The 15,085-nt window shown below is 39.1% G+C and overlaps 1 protein-coding gene across 4 annotated transcripts in view; it reads left to right on the top strand.

Annotated features, from left to right (window-relative positions):
* Nucleotides 1-15,085, top strand: part of DIAPH2 (diaphanous related formin 2) — a 185,716-nt gene that overhangs the window by 123,278 nt on the left and 47,353 nt on the right. For all 4 annotated transcript variants that reach the window (XM_032124441.1, XM_032124440.1, XM_032124439.1 and 1 more), the window contains one exon: nt 5,528-5,623. In XM_032124441.1, the coding sequence (XP_031980332.1) occupies nt 5,528-5,623 (96 nt within the window). The remainder of the gene's footprint in view (nt 1-5,527; nt 5,624-15,085) is intronic.

Raw genomic sequence — 15,085 nt, 5'->3', positions numbered from 1 at the left:
TTACTGAACTGCTGCTGAATGGGTCAGAAGCAGCTCAAGAGAAATGCACATGGAATTGAGTATGGGCAGGAAATTAGAAATACAGCTTGAAATTTAATCTCACCTTTAAATGTTTTGCTCTGGAAAAATTTGGTTTTGATAATGAATATGGCCCATGTGGTACCTTCCAACTGAGATAGTTTATCGGGGGGAAAAATTGTTATGATGATGCCAAATCTTAGGTTGGGATAATTGCAGGGAAGAAAGACAGAACAGTTGGATTCTTTTATTTTGAAAGTAGGTTTCTTGGGGACTATTTACTGAACAGTAACAAGTAGTAACTTTGGGGAGTTGTCTATGCAAATTCAACTTTGCTTTTCCTTAGAGAAATTATTTGTGTTTCAAAAAGTAGGTACTGTTATTAATTTTGAAAGTAGCTGGAATTTTGTTTAGCTCAATGTAACTGCTGTATAACAGTTGATATTTTGTAGAACTTAGTGTTAAAAAGCATTTCAGAAATAATTAGTTAATCCACTTTAGTATAATGCTCATTCAGGAATCAGGGTAGGATGGGGTAAGGACCAGAAAACCCTCGGCTCTGTTTAAGGGCAGTTATCAACAGTGAATTATCAACATTGTTTCCAGTTCTGAAACACAGCCCCACACCAGCTACTGTGAAGAAAATTGACTCTATCCCAGTCAAAACCATCACCAATATTAAAAAAAAAAAAAAAAAAAAAACCAACAACAACAAAAAAGTCATCAAGAATATGTAAGAACTCCCCTTTCCTGAAAATGAGTTCCCAAAACTGGTATTTTCCCTAAAATGTGGGAGCAGTTGCTCAATTATAAGGAACCTTTAACAGGAAATTATTAACAGTGCTAAAAGCATTGATGATTTTGCTCTGCCTTGTGTGTCTGCTCATCACAGCAATTAAAAGTAGCTCAGTACCATAGCCTAAATGTAGCCCTGAAGCTGCAGCACAACTTTATTTACAGGTGTAATTAGTCAGGTATCATAAGGGTTTTTTTGGGTTGGTTTTTTTTTGGTGAGCTGCACAATCTTTTCCTTCCCACACAGAGGCAATCTCTTCCCATTTGTTCCAGGTAATTCCCATTACAGCCTATTTTAGGTGTGCTGCAAGTGGTCCTTGCAGGATGAGGCTCCAGGGGCTGTGTGGCTGCATCTCAGTGAAGCCACAGCAAACCTTGACCATTGTGACATTTTCTGCCAATAAGAAAAAAATGTGCATTTCAAACATTGTTTTCAGTAGCCTGCCAGTACAACAAAGCACATTTTTTTCTCCTTCTATTATTTTCATGTAAGGCTGGGATCAGGTTAATGTAAACAATGTTCCTAATTGGCGTGTAAGCAAGGATTTGCCTTGTGTTGTAAACTGCCATGAGATAGGGGCTCACTTCTCAGTCACACTGTCCTAACTTGTTCTCCTTTAATTAAAAAGTAAATAAGAGTCATGAGACACCACTCTGCTGCAAACTGCCGAGAAAGACTGCTTCCTGGAGATACTTATTATGCATGCAAAATGAATTTAGCAAATGAATAAAATGCAAATATATGAGGAGAACACAAAAACACGCCTTCCCAAAGACATTGAAAGCTGACCTTTTTAAGTGACTATATTGCAATTAAAAATGCTGGTACTGGTTATGAATAAAAAGTCTTGTTTAAAAGTTTCTACAGGACACACATTAGACTTTGAAAAGTGCATAAAAGTTCAAAGCAAAACAGGGTAGTGCAAGATGTGAATAGAAGCATAATTTAACAACCCTTTGGAGCAGCAGGAGGCAGCATGTGTTACCTGATGTGGTATTTGACTGGACTCTTCCAGTAAGGTCCCAAATTTATGAAAAATTTCCTGTAGAATTCCTGTAAACCTTTGCCCAAATGGCTGTGCAATATCTGCACTTAGTATTAACTTATATCAGTTTGCAATCAGTATATTCGTAATAATGAGTACGAGATGTTCTGCAAGAGCACGTGGAAAATAATAGAAAATGAAAGTGTGCCAGCAAAATTTATGGGTGTTCCTGTAGTAATCAGTGCAGACAACAGCAAGGGAGGGCAGCGAAACGCTCCAGAAACAAGAGCGTGTTCCCAGGGCCTCGAAGAGCTGTGAATCTGAACTGAGGAGAGCAGATATGCTTGGGGCCATGCTTTGGATGCTTGGCTGAGCTCTGTGGCTTCAACTGAAGTGCAGTTTCTGCAGTCCCAAGTTACTCCAGCAGCTGGCACCTTATGAAATATGATCCTCAAGTTAGAATCAGATCCTTTTTGTCAATACTGCTTTCTGACAAATCTCATCTAAACCTCAGAAAGAGACCCCAGCATCCCCAGATTTGATTGCAAAGATGCTTGCAGTGACTGAGCCTCGATGTTGTGCTGCTGTTCCTCAGCAGTCCCGGCCCCTGGGAAGGTTTCTGCTGGATGAGTTTGCTCTGCTGGGACTGCACAGGCTCTAAAGCACAGAAGGAGGTTGTCTTACATCCTTTCAGTGGCTGCTTTATGTAGTCTAAAGAAATTGTGCTGCCTCAGGCTTTTCATGTTGGAATCCACTCCCCTGGTTATATGAAAGGCTTTTCCAGTTGTGATTTCTCTTCTGTGAATGCTGTAATCAAGCTTGTGTACCACTGCTCCTGGAAACAGAGTGTCCTGATTGTTTCTTGTGCTGGGTCATTGTAGTTTCTTTGGTCAGCTCTTTAGATTGCAGCTCTTGGTCATTCCCTGTGGAAGAGCTCCTGGCTGGCCTCGTTCCATTATTTCAATGGATTTTATTATTCCAACTCTTAGGCATGTTGGGTCTCTTCAGCAGTGCAAGGAACAATAATATTGTTCTATGGAAGAAGAAAGTGATTTTTTTTCTTTATTATTATCATTAAAAGCTGCCGAAATCTGTTGAGTAGCACTGGCCTAAACCATGGGACCTGCAAGAGGATGAGTATTTCTGTGACCTAAAAACACCCACACCCACAGTTTGGATGTCTAAACCAAAGCTGCAACAGAACCTTAGTGTGAAACCCAAGTTAAAACAAATGGGGCTTGTAGTTAACACATCAATTACTGATGGAGCATCCTTTTGCCTTTGTGCTCCTCTGTAATACCTGTCATGGATCTGACTCTTTGCTAAGGCCAATCAAAGCAAATTGTCAATTTTTTGTCTGTCTCCACACATTTGCTCTCTCTTAAATATGTGGGGCCTACTTGGAGAAGAAACAATGAGGAAGAAAATTGTTCCAGATGAAACTCCTGTCCTTATGTACAAAGAAAGATATCTAAAAGAGAAATAATGGTTATGCATTTTATTTCTGCTGACAGAAATGTTGGAAATAAGTTTCTTAGTTTGGAAACTTCTGGCAATTTTTGTTTTTGTTTCTTCTTTGTGTCTACAAATTGCTGTGGGTGGTATAAAAAAGACAAACGCAGGAGATAGCTGGTACTGTGTGAAGAACTGCAGCAAGAACTGTAGGGAAATACTCAAATTTTGGATGAATTTTATTTATCAGTTTTAATTAAGGCTCCCTGAAAATGCAGTTTTTGGTCCAGCTCCCACTTAACCGCCTGAAGACTTTAAGATGCAGTGCTGAGATCAGACCTTCCAGGAGCTTTACTGAGGAGTTAAAAATCTCATCCCTGTGTCCTACAGCTTTCTGAATATGTGTTTTATGTTGTATATTCTGGCATCCCAAAAGCAGGGTGGGTTTTGGCAGTTGCAGTAATTAGCAGGTAGAGCAGCTCACTCAGCAAAAAAGAAGTGGAAGGTTGCATAAACATTCATGAAGTATTGAAGGAATTTTGTCTTTTTTAATACACTCTGCCAACTCTTATTTTTAATGAAGATTGAAGAATATTGTAATTTTCCTACACATTAAATATTCTAAGATATATTAACTAGTCCTGGGTCTGCAGTCACTTCCATTGAATGTTTCAGACCAACTTGATGTGTATTAATTTGGACAAAGTGTATTCACAGCCCTTTGATTTTGAAGGTAAATTTAATACAGAGCCAACAACAAATCAATGAGTAAGCATGGGGTAGGATAAGAAGCACAAAGAAAAACAATTATGTTGTACAGTTTAGAGAAAATTCTGGCCTTTATGTGAGTGGGAATTGAGAGAAGCTAATTTGCTTATTTATTTTGCAGGAGCTTAGTTGTTTAAGGCTTTTAGAGGGAATGTAATTAAAACTGGTGTTTCAGAGCTGGTTTCTGCACACTGCTCCTTCTCCTCTTCCGCTGGAGAGACCTTTATGGGTGTGTTGTGCAGTGGGTATATAATGGTTTAGGTTAGGCTGATGTATAATTTGAAGTTTAGGCTGATGTATAATTTGAAGTTACCAAGTAGTTACTCCAATGATCACCTTGTAGAAATCTGAAGCAGGTACTGTTTTAGCTGTGCTCTTACATCAGGTCTGGATTGAGTCTAATAAATGTGGATGTAATAGAGAGCCAGGACAGAACAGCTTATTCATTAATAGGCTGCTTTTAAACGTGAACATTTGAGAGCTTGAATGTGCATTTAACCTCCTACACTTTGTGTGAGTCAGAAGTTTTTTACCATAATGTAATTTTTTTGCATAAAGTAATGATCTTCCCATTCCCAGATGGGGAAATTTATATTAGTTTGACGTCTGAGCGATGTGAATAAAATGTCCACCTACCTGCTGAGTCTAACCTATATTTTAGTTTTGGGTTATAACATAGATATGGGAACAGAAAAAGGCATCCATCAGTAGTTTTGTAACCTTGGAGTTCTTTGACCTCTACTTCTCATGCTGCTGAATGCTGCTGTCAACTGTTATTAACAGACTGAAATGCAAAGGAATGTAAAGACTCAAATATATAAAAAGTAATTTTTCTACCCAGATTTCCATAATGCACCATAAAGTCCAGCAATTTAAAGGCTGCAAGTTAGCTTGGATATGAAAAAAGCAAAATAAAAAATTTAGCAGAAGTAAAATTCAGCTGTTACGAAATGTTACACCATTTACTTCCACTGCATGATTATCCCCTCTTCATTCTTCCCTTATGTTACCTGAAGAGCATCCATGCTACTGATGGTATAGATAATTTTTCCAGAGATTTAGTGAATCATGAAGTCGGGAGGCAGCATATTTTATATTCTCTGTACTGCAATATTGAACTTTGTGCCATTCAGTGTCATCAGCTTTTCCTTGTGCACTGATTAAATTGACTTGTTTCCACTTCAGAAAAGCCTTCAAATATTTTAGCAGTGAAGCAGCCGCCATTCAGCAGCAGCTGCCTGTCTGCATGCTGAAGATGTCATCAATAATGCACAGGATAACATCTCCAAGTGAAAGAACAGTAGGATTGGCATCAATTTTGCCTAATGGAGCATCATCCCCAAATCAGGCAGTGATACCTGCAGCGCTGGCAGCAGCCATGGCATTGAGATGTGGCAGTCTCTGACTCGGAGGCGTTGTGGAAACGTGACAGCACTTTTGCTTCTTTTTCTTTCTGAAGTCTGCTTTCAGTTGCACTGATTGGAATGTTCTTTCCCTGCTGCTCGCAGAGGGTGACGAGACAGGAGTGATGGACAGTCTGCTGGAGGCCCTGCAGTCGGGAGCAGCTTTCAGAGACCGCAGGAAACGAACGCCACGAGCGCAAGGTAAGAGAATTTCTGTCAACTTGGGGTTCTAAACCGAGCGGGCTGAAGTTGTTTGGCAAAGATTTACCCACAGTTTTCACTGGAAACCATTGGGCTGCTCTTGGGCATTGAGCTCCTGTGAAAACCCAGCATGGTCTTTGTGATCATGCATTTTTAACCTGTAGCTCTGTCTCCAGGTAACTGTGTGCTCTAAGGGCTCCTGTTGTGTTCGAAATGGCATTTAAACATCCCTGCACTAAGTATGCTTAATTTTTACAAGTGTAAGTATAATTAATTTATTGTAGGTGGTGCCATGAAGAATACTAGCTTCTTAACAAATAAGAATTTGAGTGTTCAGCTGATCATCGTTTCCAAGCACTGCTCTTGGGTGTGTTCTGCTTTGGTAGGAACTTACAGTGTTTGTACTTCCAAAAGTAAAAATACATGAAGGTGGCTTCGTTCTGCTGAGGAAGACAATAGTATCAGACTGAACTTAGTCTGGTTTATTGAGCAGTTGCTTCTTCCTGCAAAGCTGATTTGGAGAAAATTTCAGAAGTTAATCAGTGGCAGCATTTGCTTTGTTCACTTCTCTGCTTATGATATGCCTATAGTACACAGGTTGTGAAATGCACTTACTCTGCTTTTACTTTTCATCAAAGTTCATGGTAACTGTCTCTTGCAATTTTTCATTTGAAACATGTTTTACAGGAAAAAATACAGCTTTAAAAAAATCTACAGTTGGAGGTATTTGACATAAAATCAAAAGCTTGGTTTGGATATGTTTGGCAAAATAGTCATAAATAAGCCATGTTTATCCACCTAATCCTCAGTGAGCTGTGGTTAGGTTCATGTTGGTTGATGATTTTTTTAGAGTAAAGGCAAATTCTATTACCCTCTTTAGATAGCAAAGATAACTATTTTTAATTTGCTGAACACATGATCTTATGAAAAAAAATAAAAGTAAGTGACTTAATTTGTTCACACTATGAAGTGAATTCTGCTACAGTTCCAGTACCATTCTTAATTCAGGGCTTGTTTCTGCTCTCAGATTAGATGTGAAAGAGCTCCTCGATCAAAATTTGGTTTTTCCCCTATCTTGAGAAGTATCATTTTGAGAGATGGTTTATCTGTGCTGTGACTTGAGGAGACATTTGTCCCCAAGTGGTGACAAAGCAAAGCTTCCCAGGGACCAGAGGAGATGGCACAAAATCTGCTGCAGCTGAGGAAACCGAGAAGATGATTGAACCTGAGTCAAAACCAGGGAGTCCTCAGCAAAAACAGGGAACAGAGCTAATTAAAAATCCCTTTTACTGATGTTGTTTTATGTAGTTACTTTGACTTCTGTGTTTGAAATGTCATTGGCTCAGTTGATGTTCCAGTGGGGTCTGGCTTTTAAGTTTAAGGAGCTGATTGACCTTGGGGAACTCACTGTGAGAAAAGGGCTGGGTCTTCCATTTCCAAACTCTGGCCAGCTGTAAGTGGTCTATAAGAGAAGACCATGATGTAAAATTTTCAGGGGTAGCTAAAAATTGAGAATAGGAGGCAGTAAACATTAGTCCCAGTCAAATATCTAATTTAAACTTTCATGTGAATTTTCTCATGTGGTTTAGCAACATACATGATAGTGAGTAACTTGTCTACACACCAAAAGGTGCCTAAAAACGTGGCTGTGACATTTCTAAGCAGTGAACTACAGCATTAAAAACCTGGTACCCTATTTACAAACTTCCACATCTCTCCTTCAAAAACAGAAGGAGCAGTGACAGTTCCCTCAACTGGTGCCACTCTGTCCTGCAGAGTTCCATCCAGAGACATTGTAATAAACAATGAACTCCATGACTCCTCTGGTTCAGTGGAAGGGGGAAAAAAAATGGAAATAAAAGCCATGGAAAGAAGAGGTTGGGGTATTTCTGGGCTTGCTGGGTCATGTGGTTGTGATTGGCAAGTATGCAGCAAATGGAGTAATGCAGTCTGCGGGCAGTGCCCAGTGCAGGAGTTGTCTGTACGTGCTTAGAGCTGAACTCCTCTCACTCAGCCTGGATTTGGGACACTCAGGGAAAGAAAAAAAAAAAAAGAGAAAGGTGCTGCTATTTCCAAAGTTAGACTTGTCCAGCAGAGTTTTGGGTTTGAACTTGTTTTGGTTACACATCATGGTCTGAGAGGAAAGTCTCTTGTTTTCTGCCTGTTTGGACGCAGATGTTATTTTTCTGTGTCAGTTGTGGTTGTAGTTTAGCAAGGAGAAAGAACTACTTCTGCTTGCTTCCTTTTTGTAGTTTTGCTAATTACTTGGTCACAGGTGGCCACTACAGAAAGGCAAAAACCCTCTCCAAACCCCTTAAAAACCCACAAAGAAAATGCCCCCCCAAATGCACTCACCAATACAGTAAGTTCACTTTTTTACATTTTTCATGTACGTGTTCTAGATCTGTTTTTGTCCAAACTTGCTTACTTTGTTTGCATCTTCTCATGGTGAAAATTAAAACTAGAGAGGTGCCACACCCCCACAATGGCTGCAACCAGAAGATCATGGAAATTTGGCTTTTGTTGTATTTTCTTCCAGTGGTTTCACAAAGTAAATTTAACTCAAAAGGAACAAACTGTAGTATCACTACTAGTGGCACTTTTGATCAGTTTGCCTAAAACCCCATGTTGCAAAAGAAAACAAGCCAAAAAATCCCCATGGGTGTTCCCTGCTAGCTTTAGGTGAGTGGGTTGGACCTAGGAGGGATTAATTAATTTGGATAACAGAGCTCCAATTACTACAGGCTTACAACCAGTCATTCCACCTCTTTAGTTTGCCTTTTTTACAGAGTTTGCTGCTGTGCCTTGTAGAATATGTTTGTGCTTACATGGTCATGTCTTTAAAATATTTCCAGAGTCAGATTCAGCCTGGGTGAGAGGTGGAGAAGGGAAGGGAGTGGTGCTCTGTTCCTGCAGAACAAAGAGTGTTCCAGCACAGGGGGACTGCTCAGCATTGCAGTTCTCCTGCTGGGGAAGAATCAAATGGTGAAATGTACAGACAGGTTCAGAAAAATAAAGCTCATTTCAAATATGTTGAGCTGCGTTCTGTTTGTTTGCTGGGCCTGTAAATGAAAAGCTACACTTTAATGGGTTGCATTACAACCCAAGACTTTTCCAGTAAAAATGGTTTTGTTACCAGGTCATGGAAGTAATAATAATAAATTCCTGCCTCCTCCTCTAGTTTTTCATTTCATTCTGCTCTTATGTGTTCTTTCTTCTGCAGACCTCTCAGTGTGCAAAATCATTGTGTGGTTTCTCTCTCCAGAGCTTATTAGCTGTTGTTATTGTTTGTAGCCACTGGATTTTAGGTGGAGAGATTGTCCATTCAGTAGACTGCTTTGCTTAGAGAGGCTATAAAATAATAATTAGAAATCAGTTTCTAGAAATGTTGGTTCCTCTTCCAAAAATCCACTTGCATTTCGCAAGTTTGCCAATATTGGTGTAACAAAGAGCACTGTTAGGTGGCATTTATCACGGGGTACCACTGAAAATCTGCATCCAGCATTACTGCTGCACAATAATCACTGCGCTTTTTCCTGGCCCTGGGGTATGAAATTATTAAAAGACCAATTCAGGAATAATTTTTCTCTAAATTAGATTAAGCAAATTCTGCACAGAGCTAACTGTTCTGCTGGGGGTCTTTCTAGTCAGCTTCAAAGTTTTTTTGCCATGGAATTTAATTTCTTTGAGAAATGTTCATAACCAGTGCCCTCTCCCTTATATACAAACTCTGGCAACCTCCCTGATGCTCTGGGCTGTTATTTCTGTGGCTTTCTCTCCTGGGAATGCAGTGCTATGAGGGACATGGAAGCAGGATCTTCTGCACTAGATCTCACTGGATTTATCGAGTATTTCCTGTGCTCTCTTAGTACACATTTTGGATTAGGTTTTAATTTATGCATCAAAATCAAATCTGTTGCTACCCTGTCATTATTTCCAAACTAAGAGTACGCCTTGAGAGTGAAAGGGACGCAAAGAACCTCCCTGATTCAGCTTCAGCATCTCATTGGAATCTTTGATGGAGCCATCTGAAGGGCTTCCACTCCTTGTTTTAACTTTTTGAAGAGAAAAATGAGTTGTGGTAATAGCGTTACGACTTTTTAATGATTTTTGATAATTTTCATATGGCATTCAGACATTTTAATTTAAAATATGGCTTTAAGTAGGTCCATATTTTAAATTGCATCATAATTCTAATTAAAGGTTATAGTTTTAGGAATATTGTGTCTTCTGCTTGGACATACAGCTATGCTTAAAGACTCAGTCTTGCTTGTCTACCTGGCTAAACTAATTTTACCTTTGCAATGATTATATTAAATAAAATCTTGAGGGGTAGTTAAGTTTGAGTGCACAACCCTCATTTACCTGAACCACATTCAAATAAAAACTTTCAGTCAAAGCAAATTTGCTTTCCTGAAAGCATTGTCAGTCATTCTGTATGTGACAGTTGTCTAAATCAGCTGGGTTTTGATATGTTTCCATCTGTGAATTGATGAGAATATGATAAATGTTAGAATGCAAGGATGTGGGAGGTGCACTGAATTTGTGCTCAATAAAATATCTATCAGAGGAACAGTGCCATGATCCTTAACATCAAATATCTGTTATGAAGCTGGAAGTATCCATAATGGACTATAAAAATTTAGTCTCAAGTTTAAAAATCAGTTTGTATTTTACACTTATTTCTTCATCTTTTCAAACATTTTTACTTTTAGGAGCTGAGTATTTAAAAATGTGTTTGCTATTCAGTTGTATAATGGAAGTTTTATGCTTACAGTCAGGTAATGTGGACTAATGAGACTCACACATGATCCGAGTGCTTCAAAATTACCACATCTATAACAGCAAGAGCTAAACAAGATCACCAATAATAAATTTACTCATTTTGCTTTCACGGCATTATTGTGGATTTAAGTTTGCTTTTATTTCTAAATATAAATATGGGTACCATTCAAATCGAATCTCAGCAAATTACCTGGGTCCTGAGAGCCCCATAAACAGTCCCAAAGCTGTTTAAAAATAGGGTATTTGTGGTATAATCTATTTTTACTGTCTCTGCGTTTTGTCTTACGGCTTTTGTAATTAAAGGAGTAATGTTAGATAATACATTTTTCTGGTGGCCTGGCATGACAGAAACAGCTTTACTATGTGGAGATTTCATTTGACGGTGGGAGGTGTCCCTCCCCGTGACAGGGGGGTTGGAAATAGATGATTTTTAAGGTCCCTTGCAGCCCAAACCCTTCTATGAGATTTCAGAGGAATTCTCCTTACAAGCAGGATGGAGGAGAAGTGAAAAAGGGACTAAGGAAGGCTTCAGCCTCCAGCCTGCTCAGGCTGCATTCTCCAGGTTTTTAGATGGACAGCACCTCTGAGCATGCAAGGAATGAAGAGGCTCTAGAAACACCTCAGGACCACTGATTGGGTGGACAGAAAGACAGAAATTCGAGAATTCTGTGCATTTGCATAATTGCTTTCACCTCTGTTGCTGTGTTACCCTTCTCCAAAGCAAGTGCTGAGGATTGATTTGTTGTCTTTAAAATTGATTTTCTGATCTTGGTATGCACAAGATTGTGTGTTGACCTAGAGCATGTAAAGTGTTTATAAATGTTTGGTGAACTAGGCAGACACAGAGAAATGGGACTGTGAGCTCTGGACTTCATATCTATTGCTGCTGCTCTGTCTAAGTTGTTGTTTGCCATTTAATGTATTCTTAGTTTCCAAGACAAGAATTTTACTCAAATATGTAAAAATGGGCCATCCAATGGGAAAGCCCTGTGCACATGCTGCAAAATGTCCTTCAGAAAGTTACTGTGCTATGTAATTGGAGCTGATTACCTCTGAGTTTGTTGTTTGACTAAAGCATTTAATCACTTACCCAGGCAGAGGAGAGTTCTGTACCCCTTGCTTTTATTAGTGTGCTTCAGAGTGCGTTTCAGTGTAATGGGAAAGCTTTCCCTATAAAGTATCAGAATATTTTTTTCAAATCTCAGCATTTTCAAAAATCAGCACTGGTGTTACTTTACTCATCAAATTGTCCTGAGATCCAAAAATAGAAAATTCTAAATTTTTGTGCTTTTTGAAGTAAAAACCCATTGTCCACGAGTGATGATGGGAGTTCGTGGAAGCACTGAGGATTCTCCTGCAGCCTCGTGGCATTTGCAGGCTGTACCACAGAACAGCTCAGCTTGTGCCAGACCAGTGTGGGACTGTGCCAGTTGCTCCAGACCTTGAAATTGAGTGTTATATTTCATTTTAAGTTTTGATACATGTTTGTATTTATTTATATTTTTTCTTTAGAGTTGTTCGTGTCTGTTTCATCACAGGGCACGTGTCTGTTCATGCCCAGAACAGCACTAGAGTCACAGAGAGGGTTTATTATGGAGCTTCTTTTTCTTGGAGTTGACTTGGCACTGTTGCTTCTGAACCTTCTAAAATCCCTTAGAATTCCAAAAGCCTTTTTGAATGTCCTGTGTTGTGAAATAGATTTTTAGAAATAAAACAAAGCTTTTCTGAGAACTGGGGAATGCTGCACAGTAAGCAGCCTCTCAAAGAGTGATCCAGGAGCAGGCTGCCAAGGTGACATGGGAGGGTTTTGTATGAGCTGGAAGTCACCCACCGTTGTGAATTTATTTATTTTTTAATTCACACTGAATCTGAAAACTGTTCTATTTTAATGAGCTATGTCCTGCTAGATGGGAAGGCCTCCATTTCCAAAGATTGATAGCTGAGTTTTTGCTACATCTTTATGCAGTAGCTGAAGTTAGAGGAACTTCTTTTACATGCAGAGAAAGGATATTCATGCATTAATTTACCAACTACATGAGTAGTAATGAACGATATGCAAGGCTAACTTAATTTGCATTTGGCCATTTGAATTTTCTTTGTCAGTGCTGACACTGTTATCATGCAATTATTGTGAAACACTTCTGTTTGAAAAATTTCCTCCCACAGTACTGTTTACTGAGGTAAAGCACATTGGCTTTAATATTTTAATATATACATAATGAATGGAAAGGGAAGAGATGGAAATCACTGTTGCAGTGTGTGACTTAGGAGGGGATTAATTTGAGTGACCTTAGGTCCAAATGGTTATTTTGTAGATAGGAAGGCTTCCTGTTCCATCCTGCTCTGGGCACACGGTGTAGAATTGACAGTCCCCCAACCTCAGCACAGAGAGACTGGCCCAGAGTTCTTAATTGTGGCTGTCATCTGAACTGTAAGAACTTAATTAGTTTCCTTCCTGCAAAGACAATATTTACCCTGTGGGTTGTGATGTAACAGAGAAAATCATGAAACTTCTGATTTTCTTGTTGCATTAGCAGGAGAAAATAAGGTTCTCTGTTCAACACCCCCAAAATAACAATGCTCAGTTGGAGAGCACTGACACCATCTTAGCAGCAGATACACAGCGATAGTCAGGCTCTCGTGTCATTCTGTGAGAAGCCAGGATCTCAGTCGGTTGCCTCAAGTAATTTTATTTTCCTGCTGTTTTTAGTTTAATCATCTGTGAGAGGGTAAGTTAAAGATCTGAGACAGGTGTCCAGTGGCAGGGGGACAGGCTGGGGCCAGCAGTCCCTTTGGAGAAGCTCTGCAGAGGAGGACACCACACATGCCCTGGACAATGCAGCCTGTGTTCTGTGCTTAGAGCTCTGCTGTTATCGTGGTGCTTGTGAGAGGTGTGCTGCCCAAAACCAGAGCTTCATCTTTGCAGCTTATTACCAGTGGAAAACATTACCAGCTTTGTGGTATAGATTTTGTAGCATCACCTCGACCTCAGTTTGATTGCTTTTGTGCTTCTATGAATTTTGGAGAAGGTAACTTTAGGGAGGTATTTTGTGTCTTGGCGGGTTGGTGGCTGGTTTTGTAATATGATTTTTTGCATCTTTTTACAAAGCATCTCTGGCCATTTATTCACAATATCTTTGGCTTAAAAGCCTGCAGGCCTGACTTTGCATGACGATGCACTTTGTCAGGGTGCATCCAGTGTTGTGCTGCAGGCAGGTTGGCCATGTTGAGACCCGGTCAATCATCATTTCAAACCCAATTTCCTGTCAGTATCTCTGTTGCATTTCTGAAACTGCAGCACAGGTGGTTCATCTAATTATTGCACATTATTGCCTCACCATAATGTAGCTGAGCTGTTACATTAGTAATGTGTGTAGTTCCAAAATTGCTCTCACATCCATGCTGGTTAATTGTAGGACATTTGCATTGCTTGGTTGTTTCAGTTGGAATGTTGTTATATTTTAAAGGGTCCTGCAATTAGGGTGAAGTTATTTTTAATGATGACTAAAAGCAGATGTGAGATATTGATGATGTACATGAATAATAATTCTAATAGTTCTTTATTTCAAGTAAGTAGTTTCAAATCCTAGAATTGCCTCTATTCTGTGAAAACCAGAGACCAACCTTGAACAAGTTGGTTTTATTTAGCCATCTTCAAAACACACTGCAGAAGGGAACCTTTGATACGATTTGTTGTGCTTGTCTCAGGAGAAGTTCTCTGCATGTTGCACACCTGATTTCTCTTTTGGAGGAAAAAGTGATATAAAAGGCTTTGATAGAAGATTTTGTAAGAACATTTTCACTAATCTATCTATTAGTGTGCGCATTAGCTCATCTCCTTTACCCTCTCATGGAAGTATATAATGTCATAATATTGGTATTTAAAATCCATGTACGTACTGTACGGTGTCTTCCAGATGGATGTTTAAAAATAACAAAGTTACTGGAGTTCTTTAGATCTGTATTACATTCACTTCTCATTTTCTCTGTGATTTCTGTGTTTTTTCCTTCCTTTTTTTACTGCATTGGGTATTTCTTCTGTTGTTGAAGAAGATTCTATTTAAATAATTATAAGGCAAGTATATAAAATTTTACAACACTGTCTATGTGCCTGTAATTCCATGAATATATTACTGGAGTGGAATGTCAGCCTTCTGCATTTTTCCCTACAAATTTAAATTACAAATGAAAGTAGACATACCACACTGAAATAGGGAAAATGTTCAGTCATTGTGAGGGCGATTTTATTTTCATTTTGAAGGAACACATTTCTAAAATGATAGCCAAAAAAAGCCATTATTGCCAGTATTCCCTCAGGAGAGGGAGAAATAATTCAACTTTGAGGGATACAGGGTTTTCTGTTTTGTGATCAGGTTACACTGTCAGCTCACCTGGCTTTAAGCTCTGTAAGAATTATGTACAAAACAATGGGATGGAGGACCCAAAAGGTCCTTATGACTTCATAGAGCAGAATTTGAGTCTGAGAACAAAAGCAAATTCCATTGTTAGTAGGGGCTGATTAAAACCAGCAAGATGTTGAATCAACAATTTGGAAATTAATTACTTCCTTACAAAAAAACTCAAACCAAAACAAGAAAAACCACCCTAGTTCTGATGATTCACTCCTGAAAAAATCCTTTATCACTCCTGTCAGACGTTCCAAAGATGACTCGCAAT

The sequence above is a fragment of the Corvus moneduloides genome, chromosome 14, assembly GCF_009650955.1.
Source record: "Corvus moneduloides isolate bCorMon1 chromosome 14, bCorMon1.pri, whole genome shotgun sequence".
Lineage (NCBI taxonomy): Eukaryota > Metazoa > Chordata > Aves > Passeriformes > Corvidae > Corvus > Corvus moneduloides.
This window is presented reverse-complemented; position numbering and strand designations above follow the sequence as displayed.